At 45.7% G+C, this 14,551-nt stretch overlaps 1 protein-coding gene across 4 annotated transcripts in view; it reads right to left on the reverse strand.

Moving 5' to 3' along the window:
* CCNY (cyclin Y) overlaps positions 1-14,551 on the reverse strand; it is a 220,707-nt gene that overhangs the window by 7,766 nt on the left and 198,390 nt on the right. For all 4 annotated transcript variants that reach the window (XM_068238598.1, XM_068238594.1, XM_068238597.1 and 1 more), the window contains exon 7: positions 13,573-13,692. In XM_068238598.1, the coding sequence (XP_068094699.1) occupies positions 13,573-13,692 (120 nt within the window). The remainder of the gene's footprint in view (positions 1-13,572; positions 13,693-14,551) is intronic.

Raw genomic sequence — 14,551 nt, forward strand, 5'->3', positions numbered from 1 at the left:
GGGGGAGTTTCCAAGGGGAACATATTGTGTGAGTGGAGATCCCATATGGATCCTGTCATCCAGGTTTGATGACGTTGTTTCTCAAATTGTTAAGAGAACTCTAAAGGTCAAAGTTTCACGGGTAGTTCCCGTCCTGAAAGAGAACCCGACATGGGACAAAGGGGAACAGGGTTTGATCCAAGACGACCACATTTTGTTACAAAGGTTAAACAAACAGTACACTAAGTTAGAGGTAAGATTTCACCATGATACAGGTGATCTTAACGAGGTAGAACACAAAAATGAGCAGGTGAGTTCCAGTCTGCCCTGGTGGACAAAGGTTCCGGTGATGTTCCAGGGACACTCGGACGGGGCATCTGCAGTTCCAAAGTTCTTTCTACACCCACTGGTCGTCTGGATGGGGATGACAACTTTAGGCATCATTGTCCAGGTGAGGTTGCGGGTTAAAATTACGTAAAAAAAATTAACCTGGTCCTGAGATTGGTGCCTCATAAACAATCTACTGAACCAATAGTTTAAATTAAGGGATCTACAGGGTTACGGGTATAGGTTTAGTAGTACCTGTGATGGAGCTGATTGTATAAAGGCACTCTTTTAGAAGGCACCTGGCACTGCTCCATCGAGTAACAAACAAACGAGTTTCACTTTTCTGTGGTCATGCAAGTTTGTGAGTGATACGCAAGTGACGCAAATGCTGAGCATGTGGTATAGAGGGATTTAGAAGTAGGGCATCCCCAGAGAGCCTGGTTACAGGAAGACCAAGAGGTCTTGCTCTCTCTCTTCCAGGGGTAATCGCCTAGAGCAGAGAAGTTGTGTGAGCACGAACATCGAGAAGTGAAACATAAAAGAAAAGAAACCAGGTACTGGGAGGTTCAGACGCTGGGATCTGCGGGTCAAGCCGTTTTAGGGGGGATTGTTATAATTTAAGTAGGCCTCAGTTACTTGGCCTGAGTTTTATGTAAAAGGCTTGTCCGCAGTGTATGCCTTTAAAATAGATAGAGGTTTGGTGATGCAGGCAGAGGCATCTCAGGGTCTGCGTGTAGCAGAGGATACACGCAGATACTGAGAACATGTTCCTAAGAGAAGGCCATCGGACTACTCTGACCTCAACCACAGGAACAGAAAACATTGGCCATGTTTACTAAACATCCACGGTCCTGCATCTGGGTCAAGTGCCTCATTGATTATTAATCGAGTAGGCGGGTATGATGACACCACGAGTGGGTCCACCAATAGACTGATATAGGGGGTGGCGAAGATGATGTCATATTTAACTCTTTCCTAGTCGGTATTAAATCTGGAGCGAGCGATGGGGAACTCACTTCTGCTTCTTCCTTCCTCACTAGCTCGCAATACTGACTGGAACCCAATTATTTCTCTAAGCATGTTCTTCCTTTATGTAAGCTGATATAATATATGCTATGTACATAGGTAGTTTAGTGTAACGTAGGTAGGAAGAAGGTACCTGATAGACTTCAGTAGGGAGTCTAATCACGAGCAACATGAAGATTTGCATAGCTAGGATATGATGACTGTATCTATCTGTCTTTCTGTGACTTGAATAAATAACGGAAACATTGGAGAAGCCTGAGAAAGTCTATTTCCTGTTTGCTGTGTGGAGAGTCAAGTGATCTCACAGCCTGTGAGACGATGGTGTCGAAGCAAGGTGATAAGAACAGTTGATAACACTGACATTCAATTTCATTGTGCTGTAATTGTATTTGATTGTCCCGTGATCGGCTTTGATTGTCCCGTGATCGGCTTTGATTGTGCCGTGATTGGTTTGATTGCCCTGTGATTGGCCTGTGATTTGCTTTGATTGGCCTGTGATCGGCTTTGATTGTGTCGTGATTGGTTTGATTGCCCTGTGATTGCCTTTGATTGTCCTGTGATTGTTTCTGATTGCCTCCGATTCCCCACTCGCCACCACCCCCCTGTCACTATCCAAGTGATCTAAAAACAGTGAAAACTGTCACTTTTTTAGTATCACTAGTGTTAGCAGTTAGGCCAGTTAGCTAGGCCCCTTTGTAAGTGTCAGTTAGTGCTCAGCCCACTGCACCACAGTCTCTAATTAGCGTCATCACTGTCGCTAATCAACATTAGTACTATATAGTATCTGTAAGTGATCATTACTGATCGCAGTCAGATCTATTAGGGTCACTAGGATCCACAAAAAAACGCAGTGTTTGCCCGATCAGGCCTGATCGTTCGCCTGCACTTGCGTTCAGCCCGCTCCACCGCAGTGACAGAATTTTCTTTTTCTGATCACTGCAAAAAACACTGTACAATAGCTGTGGCACTGTAAACATCAGTTTTGATTTTTTTATCAAAACTCAGTGACCACAGCTTTCTACCGCTCAAATACTCCCTTTTGCTAGGTAGGTGCTCTTTTTTTTCTAGGTAGTCTCAGAGGAATACCCACTAAATTTAGCAGCCCACCATGGCAAGAAAGGGGTATTCCGATGATGAGGTTCTCAGGTACATGGCCCAGTCGGATGAGGACGACTGGGACGCCTCATTCGACGAATCTTCCGGGTCAGAGTTTGAACCTGAATTGAGCAGTGGCTCACTGACCGATAGTGATGACGAGGTTGAGGTCCCGGCTAAAGCCAGGCGTACCACACCCCATGTTGGAACGCAGGTGGCGCAGGATCAGCCTCAAGGGCAGCAGAGTGGTGTTCGTGCTGGTCTGAGATTTCATGGTGGGGCAGGCACCAGCAGCACAACATCTCCTGGACCTAGCACCAGTACTTCCGTAGACCCTGGTGAAGTGGCGAGCACCAGCATGGAAGTTGAAACTGGTTCGGTGGCACGTGCAGTAAGATCCCAGTCGCAGCCACCAAGAAGACGGGCCCGTACTACCCCTAGTTTACCAGAGGTGCTGGCAATCCCCTGATTCCGCCGCACCCGTACTTCCCCCTTTCACCGCCCAGTCTGGAGTCCAGGTGGAGACAGATAATCTAGGATCGGCCCTAGACTTTTTCTATCTGTTCTTCACCCAGGATCTCTTAGACTTAATTGTGGCAGAGACCAACCGTAAGGCCACACAATATATAACCGCCAATCCGGAAAAGTTCCTTGCCCAGCCTTTTCGGTGGAAACCAGTCCAAGTTTCCGAAATGAAAATTTTTTTGGGCCTTCTCCTTCACACGGGACTAGTAAAGCAGAATGCGTTACGGTCTTATTGGTCTACGGATCCAGCATATCATGTTCCCCTGTACTCTGCTGCCATGTCCAGGACACGATTTGAGAACATACTGCGCTTCCTGCACTTCAATAACAACGAAACCTGTCATCGAAGTGACCACTCTGCTTTTGACCGGCTCCACAAAATTCGACCCCTCATAGACCACCTGTCATCCAGATTTGCAGATGCTTATACCCCTGACCAGGACATCTGCGTAGACGAGTCCCTCATACGCTTTACCGGGCGCCTTCTCATCAAACAGTACATCCCAAGCAAGCGCGCCCGGTATGGGGTGAAACTGTATAAGCTCTGTGAAAGGGCCACAGGCTATACATCTTATTTTAGGGTCTATGAGGGAAAAGACTCAAAATTGGAGCCGGTCAGATGCCCTGACTACCTGGGGAGCAGTGGAAAGGTTGTGTGGGACTTGGTGTCACCCTTGTTCCAGAAAGGGTACCATCTTTTTGTGGACAATTATTACACAAGTGTGGCCCTCTTTCAGCACTTAAAAATAGAAAAAATCCGATGCTGTGCCACCGTGCGGCCTAGTCGCCGGGGCTTCCCCCAACGGCTCATTACCACCAGATTTGAACGGGGGCAGAGGGCCGCCTTGTGTGCTGACGACCTGCTCGCGGTGAAATGGAAGGACAAGAGGGAGGTTTACTTCCTGTCCACCATTCACGCAGACACGACAGTTGAAATTCAACGGCGAACTGAGGTCATTGAAAAACCCCTTGTCGTCCATGAGTATAATACTAACATGGGAGGGGTGGACTTCAATGACCAGAGGTTAGCGCCCTATTTAGTTGCCCGAAAAACAAGATGCTGGTATAAAAAAGTGTATTTTTACCTCATTCAATTGGCAATTTACAACAGCTTTGTTCTCTACAGTAAGGCTGGGAGAACTGGATCGTTTATTCAATTTAATAAACAGATCGTGATAGAACTCCTGTATCCAGGAGGTGCCGTGGCCCAACCCCAAGATGCAACTAGCCGGCTGCATGGAAGGCATTACGCCTATCCAATTCAGAGTACCCCAGGTCACCGAATCCGAAGAAAACGTTGTCGTGTCTGCAGCAGGGCTGGAATAAGGAGTGACACCACTGTTTATTGTCCCACCTGTTCTGACCAGCCTGGCCTATGCCTAGGGGAGTGTTTTGAGAGGTACCACGAGCAGGTACACTATTAGAGTGTAGGGAACTCCACACACAGCGGTAGGCACCCAAGGGTCTCTCAGTGCTATTTCACACTGCTGTGATGCTTTAGGGCAAAATGCCTAGCAAAAGTCACACTTTGCGGTCCCCCCCCCTACGCCGGAAGTGCTTGACTCAACGCTAGTGCATGCCTACGTTACTGCGTGGCTTCTGTGGCAATATCGATCGGCCCGGAAGTCATGTTAGTCTATGGCGACGCAGTTCATTACTAGGCCGAATGCTACTCTTGTGGTATTGCCTAAAGGTCTGTTTTGGACGATACGGTGCGGCGGGCTCGACCCACTGGATATGTCAATATGCAGTGTGAAACCAAACATCGGGTTTCCAGAGACCCTAATACACAGGGCTGCCAGAAACCTCTCCTTTTACTTGGGACAAATTGCGTAATGTACTTCGCCACAACTCTGTGCGATTTGCACTTCGCTCATTGTTCCATGGGGGAGGAGAGGTTTGTCCTCTGGAGGTAAGTAAAAAAAAAACAAAAAAAACAGGTAAGCAAAGTAGTTAATGTTTGGTTTGCAATGTTAAGGTTTTTATTAAAAAAGTTCAAAGTTTATTAATGTTAATGAAGCAATTGCTTTGCTGCTTGCTTTTTTTTGTTTTTTTTTGTATTTTTTTTCTCTTTTTCCATCCAATAACCTTCCAGGTGGACCGAGCGAACGACTAACCAGCTGCAGCACTGATGGTGCATCCTGACAGAACATTGCGCGTCTGTCAGCTTACACACAAGTCGGTGCATGCAGCGCTGCAGGACGAGATTTCTCCTCCGCAGTCAAAAAGATACGTTTGCCGAGGCATATGGGCCGAGGAGTGGTGTTGGGGATTCATATGCTTTGGCAAGCACTTTGTATCAAAAAAGAACTCTGGCAATGATTTGTTCATCCACATCGATCGGTGTGAATGGATAAACCAGGTTTGCCAGGGCATACGAGCTGGTGAGTTTGGATTTTTGGGGCGGCAGCTCCTATGTCCTGGCAGACGCCTTCCCTTGCTTTTTGCATTGTTTTGTCTTTTTTCTTCTCTCTTTTTTCTATCCAGACCGACCAATCAGCTGCAGCACTGATGGTGCATCCTGACAGAACATTGCGCGTCTGTCAGCTTACACACAAGTCGGTGCATGTAGCGCTGCAGGACGAGATTTCTCCTCCGCAGTCAAAAAGATACGTTTGCCGAGGCATATGGGCCGAGGAGTGGTGTTGGGGTTTCCTATGCTTTGGCAAGAACTTTGTATCAAAAAAGAACTCTGGCAATGATTTGTTCATCCACATCGATCGGTGTTAATTGATAAATCAGGTTTGCCAGGGCATACGAGCTGGTGGGTTTGGATTTTTGGGGCGGCAGCTCCTACGTCCTGTCAGACGCCTTCCCCTCTTTATTTTTTTCAAATTTTTTGGGCAGATATTTTTTCATCCACATTGATTGATTGATTGTTTGACGTTCATTTTTCCTTTCAGCCCAGAGTGCATTACCCTTATGCCCAATATAAGGCGTATAGCAGAAACTCCTAATACTGGCCATACATGTAATGATTGCAGAGACCCTAAAATGCCAGGACAGACCCCACGAATGATGCCATTTTGGAAAGAGGACACCCCAAAGTATTCCGTTAGGTGCATGGTGAGTTCATAGAATATTTTATTTTCTGTCACAAGTTAGCAGAAATTGTGCTTTTTTTTTTCCACAAAATGTCATTTTCCGCTAACTTGTGACAAAAAATAAAATTTTCTGTGAACTCACCATGGCCCTCATGGAATACCTTAGCATGGAGGGGTGCTAAATCGTAAGTACCTCTGTAAAGCGCAGTTAGGGTGCAAAAAAGTGCCACACATGTGGTATCGCCGCACTCGGGAGAAGTAGTTTAATGTGTTTTGGGGTGTATTTTTACACATACCCATGCTGGGTGGGAGAAATATCTCTGTAAATGGACAATTGTGTGTAAAAAAATCAAAAGATTGTCATTTACAGAGATATTTCTCCCACCCAGCATGGGTATGTGTAAAAATACACCCAAAACACATTAAACTACTTCTCCCGAGTGCGGCAATACCACATGTATGGCACTTTTTTGCACCCTAACTGCGCTAAGGGGCTCAAAGTCCAATGAGTACCTTTAGGATTTCAAGGGTCATTTTGAGACATTTGTTTTCAAGACTACTCCTCACGGTTTAGGGCCCCTAAAATGCCCGGACAGTATAGAAACCCCACAAATGACCCCATAGTGTTGGAGAAATCTCTCTGTAAATGGACAATTGTGTGTAAAACAAATCAAAAGATTGTCATTTACAGAGATATTTCTCCCACCCAGCATGGGTATGTGTAAAAATACACCCCAAAACACATTATACTACTTCTCCTGAGTACGGCAATACCACATGTGTGACCCCTTTTTGCAGCCTAGGCGCGCTAAGGGGCCCAACGTCCAATGAGCACCTTTAGGCTTTACAGGGGTGCTTACAATTTTGAACCCCCCAAAATGCCAGGACAGTAAATACACCCCACAAATGACCCCATTTTGGAAAGTAGACACTTCAAGGTATTCAGAGAGGGCTATGGTGAGTCCGTGGCTGATTTCTTTTTTTTTGTCACAAGTTAGCAGAAATGGATATTTTTTTTTTTTTCACAAAGTGTCATTTTCCGCTAACTTGTGACAAAAAATAAAATCTTCTATGAACTCACCATGCCTCTCAGTGAATACTTTGGGATGTCTTCTTTCCAAAATGGGGTCATTTGGGAGGTATTTATACTATCCTGGAATTTTAGCACCTCATGAAACATGACAGGTGCTCAGAAAAAGCAGAGATGCTTGAAAATGGGAAAATTCACTTTTGGCACCATAGTTTGTAAACGCTATAACTTTTACCCAATCCAATAAATATACACTGAATGTTTTTTTTTTTTATCAAAGACATGTAGCAGAATAACTTTTGCGCTCAAATGTATAGGAAATTTTACTTTATTTGAAAAATGTCAGCACAGAAAGTTAAAAAAGTCATTTTTTTGACAAAATTCATGTCTTTTTTGATGAATATAATAAAAACTAAAACTCGCAGCAGCAATCAAATAGCGCCAAAAGGAAGCTGTATTAGTGACAAGAAAAGGAGGTAAAATTCATTTAGGTGGTAGGTTGTATGTGCGAGCAATAAACCGTGAAAGCTGCAGTGGTCTGAATGGAGAAAAAGGCGCTCTGGTCCTTAAGGGGCGAAAAGACTGTGGTCCTCAAGTGGTTAAACATTTGGGTAGTTTTGGGAGGGTGGGATGTAAACAATAGATTTATAATGTAAATGTGTGTTGAGTTTTATTTTTTTTACTTTTAGCTGTAGTTTTACTTTTTGGCCACAAGATGGCGGCCATGAGTTTGTTTACATGACGTCACTCTAAGCGTAACATACGCCTAGAGAGGCGCTACAGCCAGAAAAAACGAAGCTTCCGAGAGAAGCTGTCGCTTTTTCAGCGGGGGAGAGGAATCAGTGACCGGGCACCATAGCCCGATTCACTGATTGCCTGGCTAACGAACCGCGGCCGAGAGAGCGTGTGCACGCGCGTGATCGGCCGCGGGAGCACGCATGGTTTCTGGACGTAGTTTCTACGTCCAGGAACTAAAATAGGTTAATTTTTAATATTACGATCAATCAGAAAAATTGACTATAAACGTTGAATTGGAAAAAAAAATAAAAAAAATTGTATAATGAGTGGCCACCTTTACAAACATTCAGGAATTATTGGAATTTATATAGAAAAAAAACTCAGTAAGGGATCAAGCTGAAATTATTTTTGCCATTACTCCATGCCAAATATAAGGCATTACATTTCTGAATAAAAGTGGGATTTCCCTTTAAATCCATCTTGGTTTCCATCTCCCCACAGTAAAGCATGAGATGAGATAACCATTAATTAAATGGGATATTGTGATCAGATTGAAAGGCAGTGTATAATTTAATTTCCTGTGACTTTCCCAGAAAACATCTCCAGTATGAAGCCGGCATCAACAGGAGTATTGCAGGAGTAACTGGATGACGTTATTAAGATGCCTCCCAGCTTTGCCCAACACAGGAGAGTGAAGAGCTTATTATAGTAGATAGATACCGTATACAGTATACTCGCATATAAGCTGACCCGCGTACAAGCCGAGGTACCCCATTTTCCCTCAGAAACCAGGAAAAAGTGATTGACTTGCGTATAAGCCACCTCCCCAGTATAGCCCCCTCCCCAGCAGCCAGATGTTCCCCCAGTACAAGTCAGCCCCCCTCTTCATAGCCAGATGTGCCCCAGGATCATACAGAAGAAGAAGTGTCTGAAGAAGCCACTAGATGGTGTCATAGATGAGACACAGTGATTGCCACACAGGAAGAATCCCCAATCATTGCACTGCTGACACGTTGCTTGCACGCTCTGCTCCACAAGCCAGGGGACACAGGTAGTCTTAAGTAGCGCACTCTGCACACCATGTTGCAGGGGATGGGGGGCATGGATACAGCAGGGAGCCAGCTGGCAAGAGCAGGATCACTAGTGCACAGTCCTTACACTCGTCTGCCAGTAACAAAACTTACTCCACCATCTGTTTTGCTCCACTGACTCGCATATAATCAAGGGGGTAATTTTTCTGCACATTTTTTATGCTGAAAAATTAGGCTTATATGTGAGTATATACAGTAATCATGGAGGGATCCAGTTCACAGAATCTGCCATTTTCAGGATTGAAATTGTAAGAACAGGAAGGGGAGTAACTACAGATCACTGGGCCCCCTGCAAAACTCTCATGGAGCCCCCTTTCTATGTCACAGAAATAACTGCCCTGCATTTGTCTGATTCCCAAATGGGAAGACTTTTTACCCTCCTCGACCAGTCAACTATTTACCTGGATGTCCAAGAAGACCAGGCCCCCCATCTCATGTTCTTCTTCTGGTTGTCCCTGCTCATCACACCTTTAACTGATCCATCGATCAGGGCAGTGGTAGTGTTTTTCTTACCTCTTACAGGGTCAGGCCCCTGCTGCGTTCCTTGTGGAACCACTAGTTCTCGTCTGCCTCCATCTTGGTCTTCCAGTTCCACACATTGCATAAAGTCACGCAATGAGCAGGGAAACTCAGAGAGAACTAGTGGCTGCAGCAGGGACCCGACCCTGGAAGAGGTAAGCAAACCACTACCACTGTGCTGATCTGCAGGTCAGTTAAAGAGGAACTCCAGTGAAAATAATGTAATAAAAAAAAAAAAGGGTTTCATTTTTACAATAGTTATGTATAAATGATTTAGTCAGTGTTTGCCCATTGTAAAATCTTTCCTCTCCCTGATTGACATTTTGAGGCCTCTTTCACAGTGCGACGTTAAAGTCGCACATTAGAACATTTTATAACGCAGACTAACGCACAGCAATACAAATTCTGTGCGACATTCACAGTGCACACGTAGCGTTGTGTGTAACGTGTAGCAAGATTTAGAGAGTGCTGCATGCTGTGCGTTTAGCAATACGTTTGCTGCGTTATGTGTGTTGCACATGCTCAGTACGTGTTTTTTTTTTAAATGTAACGCATGCGCCGTTTTCGTTCCATCACTGTGCGATGAAAACAGCGCACCAAACGCAGGGCTAAAGAATGTACTATAATGTCCAAGTTATAGTCTTTCAATGACTTGCATTAGGGGCACGTTATGCAACCTTAATGTCGCATCAAACGCAACGTCCCACTGTGAAAGAGGCCTTACTGCTGGCAGGTGATGTCAGTGGAAGGAGAGGCTGCTAGCTTTTTTGGCAGTTGGTAACAGCTGTTATTTCCCACAATGCAACAAGGCTCCCACAGTGTGATGTCAGAACCATGGTCCTGACATCACACTGTGGGAGGGGTTTCACCACAATATCAGCCATACAGACCCCCCTGATAATCCGTTGGAGAAAAGGAAAAGATTTCTCATGGAAAAGGGGGTGTTGGCTACTGATTGGGATGAAGTTTAATCCTTGGTTACGGTTTCTCTTTAAAAGTGTGATGAGCAGCAACAGCCAGGAGAGGAGGAGGAGGTGGGGGCCCTGATGGAGAAGGGAAGGTGCAAGTTCCAGGGGTTGCTTCAGCATAGATGCACGACTACTCCTGAACCTTATACCCACTTATCTCCAATTGGAAGGTACTTTTCGGGCAATAATCTCCTTCCTCTAACATCTATAAAGTCTTTCCCCTGCAGCCTAACCCTCTTCCCACCCCCTCTAGTACCTAGGACACCCCTTACCCCGCCTCTGTAATGCCTCTTGTTTATCAGACCCCCACAACAGTTCGCCTGTTCGCTCCCCTTCTCCAGGGAATTTAGTAAAAAAAAAAAAGATACTTAACGACAGAAGCATGCAGCAAGCACATCCGGTAAGGCTGCCCTGTGGTATCCCTGGGAGCAGCGGTGCCTGCGCTGGGACACAGAGCAGAATCTGCACTGAAAACTTGACACTACCGTGGCCAAAACAACGATGTTTATGGGGGCGGATCGATGACCGTGATGTCATCAGCCTGACCAGCGATAATCCAGATCTTTTCCAATGTACAAGATAGCGCTCAACTGTGTTCTGTTTCCACCACCATACACCCCGTGTGGGATTGAACTCACCCAGCGAGTTTGACCACTATTAGACTGGTCAATAAGCGCCCAGCAATGTGCGACTCCAGCACTTTGGGGTTGCCAACTCCTCTTAGAACACGGTATCCTTAATGATGTATGTTGGTTGATGCGTACCTGATGTAGCTGTACTTGTACCACAGACGACTACCGATCTCTGCACTCCAGCAGTGCCCAGCCTACCGGTCCAGAGAAGTCAAATCATCCGGACACCAGGCAGCAACAACAGCTCGGGGGTCTGCTCCTCCCTCCAGCACACTGGCTCCTCTACAGAGCGCACATGTGTCCATCCAGCACACATCAACCAACATACATCATTAAGGATACCGTGTTCTAAGAGGAGTTGGCAACCCCAAAGTGCTGGAGTCGCACATTGCTGGGCGCTTATTGACCAGTCTAATAGTGGTCAAACTCGCTGGGTGAGTTCAATCCCACACGGGGTGTATGGTGGTGGAAACAGAACACAGTTGAGCGCTATCTTGTACATTGGAAAATTTTGCTGACAGTCTGCCGCGGCTGACATGGAAGCGCACCTGTGACAAAGGACAATATTTCATTTAGCACACTGAGCAGTGAAAACTGCTCTCTTAATAACTGCTTTTGTCTTCACTGTTTTTTATCATATGTTATTATATGTTTTTAACCTGGATTAGTATCGCCACAGTAGCGCTTTCAAAATATTGTTGATAATCCAGATCTGATCCGCATGCTTATTCGGGGGTCTGTGGCTAAAAGTATTAAGAATTGGCAACCCGATAATTTTATCGAATCAGATGAAAATCGTTGCCGCAAAATGTCCGCGTAATTGATGACTTGATTGATTTTTAAGCTGAAATCGGTCAAGTGCATCAATTGAACATGCTGAAAAATGGCGCTCGAAAGTGCTCGATCGGGTGCGCAGTGGTAACGGCGTTCGATATTGCAACGACCAGCATCTGCAATAGACTCCCTGCCATTGTCCCCAAGTGTAAAATGTCCTCCCTGGTGCCCAAATTCTTACCTGTCCCGCAGGTGTAACTTCCAGCATCTTTTCACACCTTTTCAATATAATGTTTTTTACCCCATCAGCAAGGCAGAAAATACGCTAAATAATTTCAACAGTGCTAAGTCTTTTTTGTTAATTTTTCAATTACAAAGTGCTAACAAAAAATATTTTAGAGAGAAGATAAAAATATATATCTCCTAGGAGAAAACTCAGGGGAAAAAGTGAATTGAATTAGAGCCTGTCTCTCCATGAATGATCAGCACAACAGAGGTCACATGAACACTAACATTTCCTAAATGATCATTCATCGATTCTGGGAGAGGGAGCCATTCACCTGAAGCTAATGTCAATATTATGACAGGGGAGTGTCCTGTAGTGCCAGTGTGTTGAAACTTGCCCAGCAGGGGTGGTTCTTCCATGAAGCAACATGAATCACGTGCTTCAGGGCGGCAACAATTAGGGGCAGGCAAGAGGCAGCTCTCCTCCCCAAAAGTCCTCCTCCCCGCATTCCCAGTCTCCCCTCCCTAGATGAGTGGCGCAGCTTCACTCATCTGCTCTTAGCATTCCAGTGATGGGATCTCCATCTGTCCATGCAGCGTCCTGTATCCATGGCTACATTGGTGCCTCATGTGACCTGCCGGGTCACATGAAGCGCCTCTATAGTCAGAGAGGAAGCAGGACTTCACATGTGGCTGGTGATCTCATCATTAATCTGCTGAGAGCAGATGAGTGCAGCACATACCCGGTGTAATGTCTGAATGCGCTGCCCGGAAGTTCCCTTCCACACTGAGTAGCACGCATGCTCAGTGTGAAGTTAATTATGCTGCTGATGGTAAAATAATAAATATCTCTGCTTCCACACATCATACACTCCTCAAATGTTCAGGGTAGGGAGAGGATCCCCCGAACGACCTCTATGCCAAATTGCAGCCCCCGAGCCCCGCTGGTTCAGGAGATAGATTAGAGAGAGCCATCACAAGAACCAGTGGGGCTCGGGGGCTGCAACTTGGCATAGAGGTTGTTTGGGGGGTCCCCTCCCTACCTGAAAATTTGGGGAGTGTATGATGTGTGGAAGCGGAAATATTTAGTATTTTACCACCAGCAGCATAATTAAATAGGAACTGTGGCCGCACAGTCTCCTACTGCGCATGCGGGGCAGCGCAAATTAACAGGCAGCGTAATCAGACAACACCGGCATCCTGGGGATCAGATGCTGCGGGCCAGCAGGGAAGAGATGCTGTCTTGGAGGAAGCAGAGGGAGGTAAGTGTAGTGCCAGTGCCTGCAATGCACAGCCCGTCGTGTCTCTCTTCTCTGGATTTGCACACATGTCTGGAGGGTGTCTTCACAATGTATTGTTTCAGGCGGCAAAAAGTCTAGAACCGACCCTGTTGCCAGGCAGACTTCTAGTTCCAGCATTTAGATTGTGTATCACTATTTACCTGACCACAAAAAAGGGATGAAGGGGTAGACAGACTTTTTTCCCAACATATGAAGCAAATGTCATATACTAAAGGGACGGGTTTTGTTTATGTGAGTTTTGTATATCCCAACGTTCTCTGTATTTTCACAACAGGAAAAAAAAATCCAAAATACTTACCAAGGTTACTATGGCACATTCAGCAGTCAGTTGGGCAGCACTAAAAAGCGTCCGCACAAAGCGATATATGTGTTTCTGTTCCGGGTCATGCTTCTCGTAATCAGAAGGGACTTCGGATTTCTGCAAATACATTCCAAAGTTAGAGAATATAACCTTGTTACGATTGTGAGGACTTCACTGTACAACATGTAAAATCTGGCAGAAAATTACAAAACACATACATTGCTGCATAATATATTGTATATATAGTTATTATTATTCGTTTATGGAGCACTGATATCAAACAAGTGACTTCATCAACTTCCCCTCAGCAAAACTCACAATTGAACATTGAATAGTTACAATGAAAGAGTCTGAAGCCTTCCAAATATCCTCTTTTTATTTGACATTTATGTTAAGCAGCATGAGCATAGCTAAAACTCAGCATTCCCGTGGCATAACGATGTCATTAACCTCTTTAGCGGTATGCCTGACACTGTGCCGGGAATACGGCTTCCTGGCCCGTGTCCCCCATGCAGAATAAATGAGATCCCATGCCTGAAAACCCTTTAGCTAGCACTAGGCTAGCTAGTACAGGTGCCCGGCACCCCCGTTAATGCATTACCCAGCCTGGATCCAGCCATCGCGCAGCCTCCCTGCACAGGTTCGGTCTCTCTATGGGGAGGATCAGGATTGCACATGACATCGGCGACGTCATGTGCGATCCTCTCCATAATGAAGACCGGACGGGGGAGCGGTGGTGATCAGGGGGTGCCGGGCATTTGTACTAGCTAGCCAAAGGGTTCTCAGGCATGGGATCTCACTTATTATACTGGGGGGCACAAACTGTGAAATCCTCCTGAGCGGCGTAATGCTCAGGAGGTGGTTAAACCTCCCCAAATACCAGGAGGCAAAATTCCACAACTTTCCAGGTCGTGGATTTTGCTGCACGGGGAGGCAGAGCTTTGCATTGTAGCTCTGCCTCTATCAGTGTCAATCC

The sequence above is a fragment of the Hyperolius riggenbachi genome, chromosome 5 (assembly GCF_040937935.1).
Source record: "Hyperolius riggenbachi isolate aHypRig1 chromosome 5, aHypRig1.pri, whole genome shotgun sequence".
Classification (NCBI taxonomy): domain Eukaryota; kingdom Metazoa; phylum Chordata; class Amphibia; order Anura; family Hyperoliidae; genus Hyperolius; species Hyperolius riggenbachi.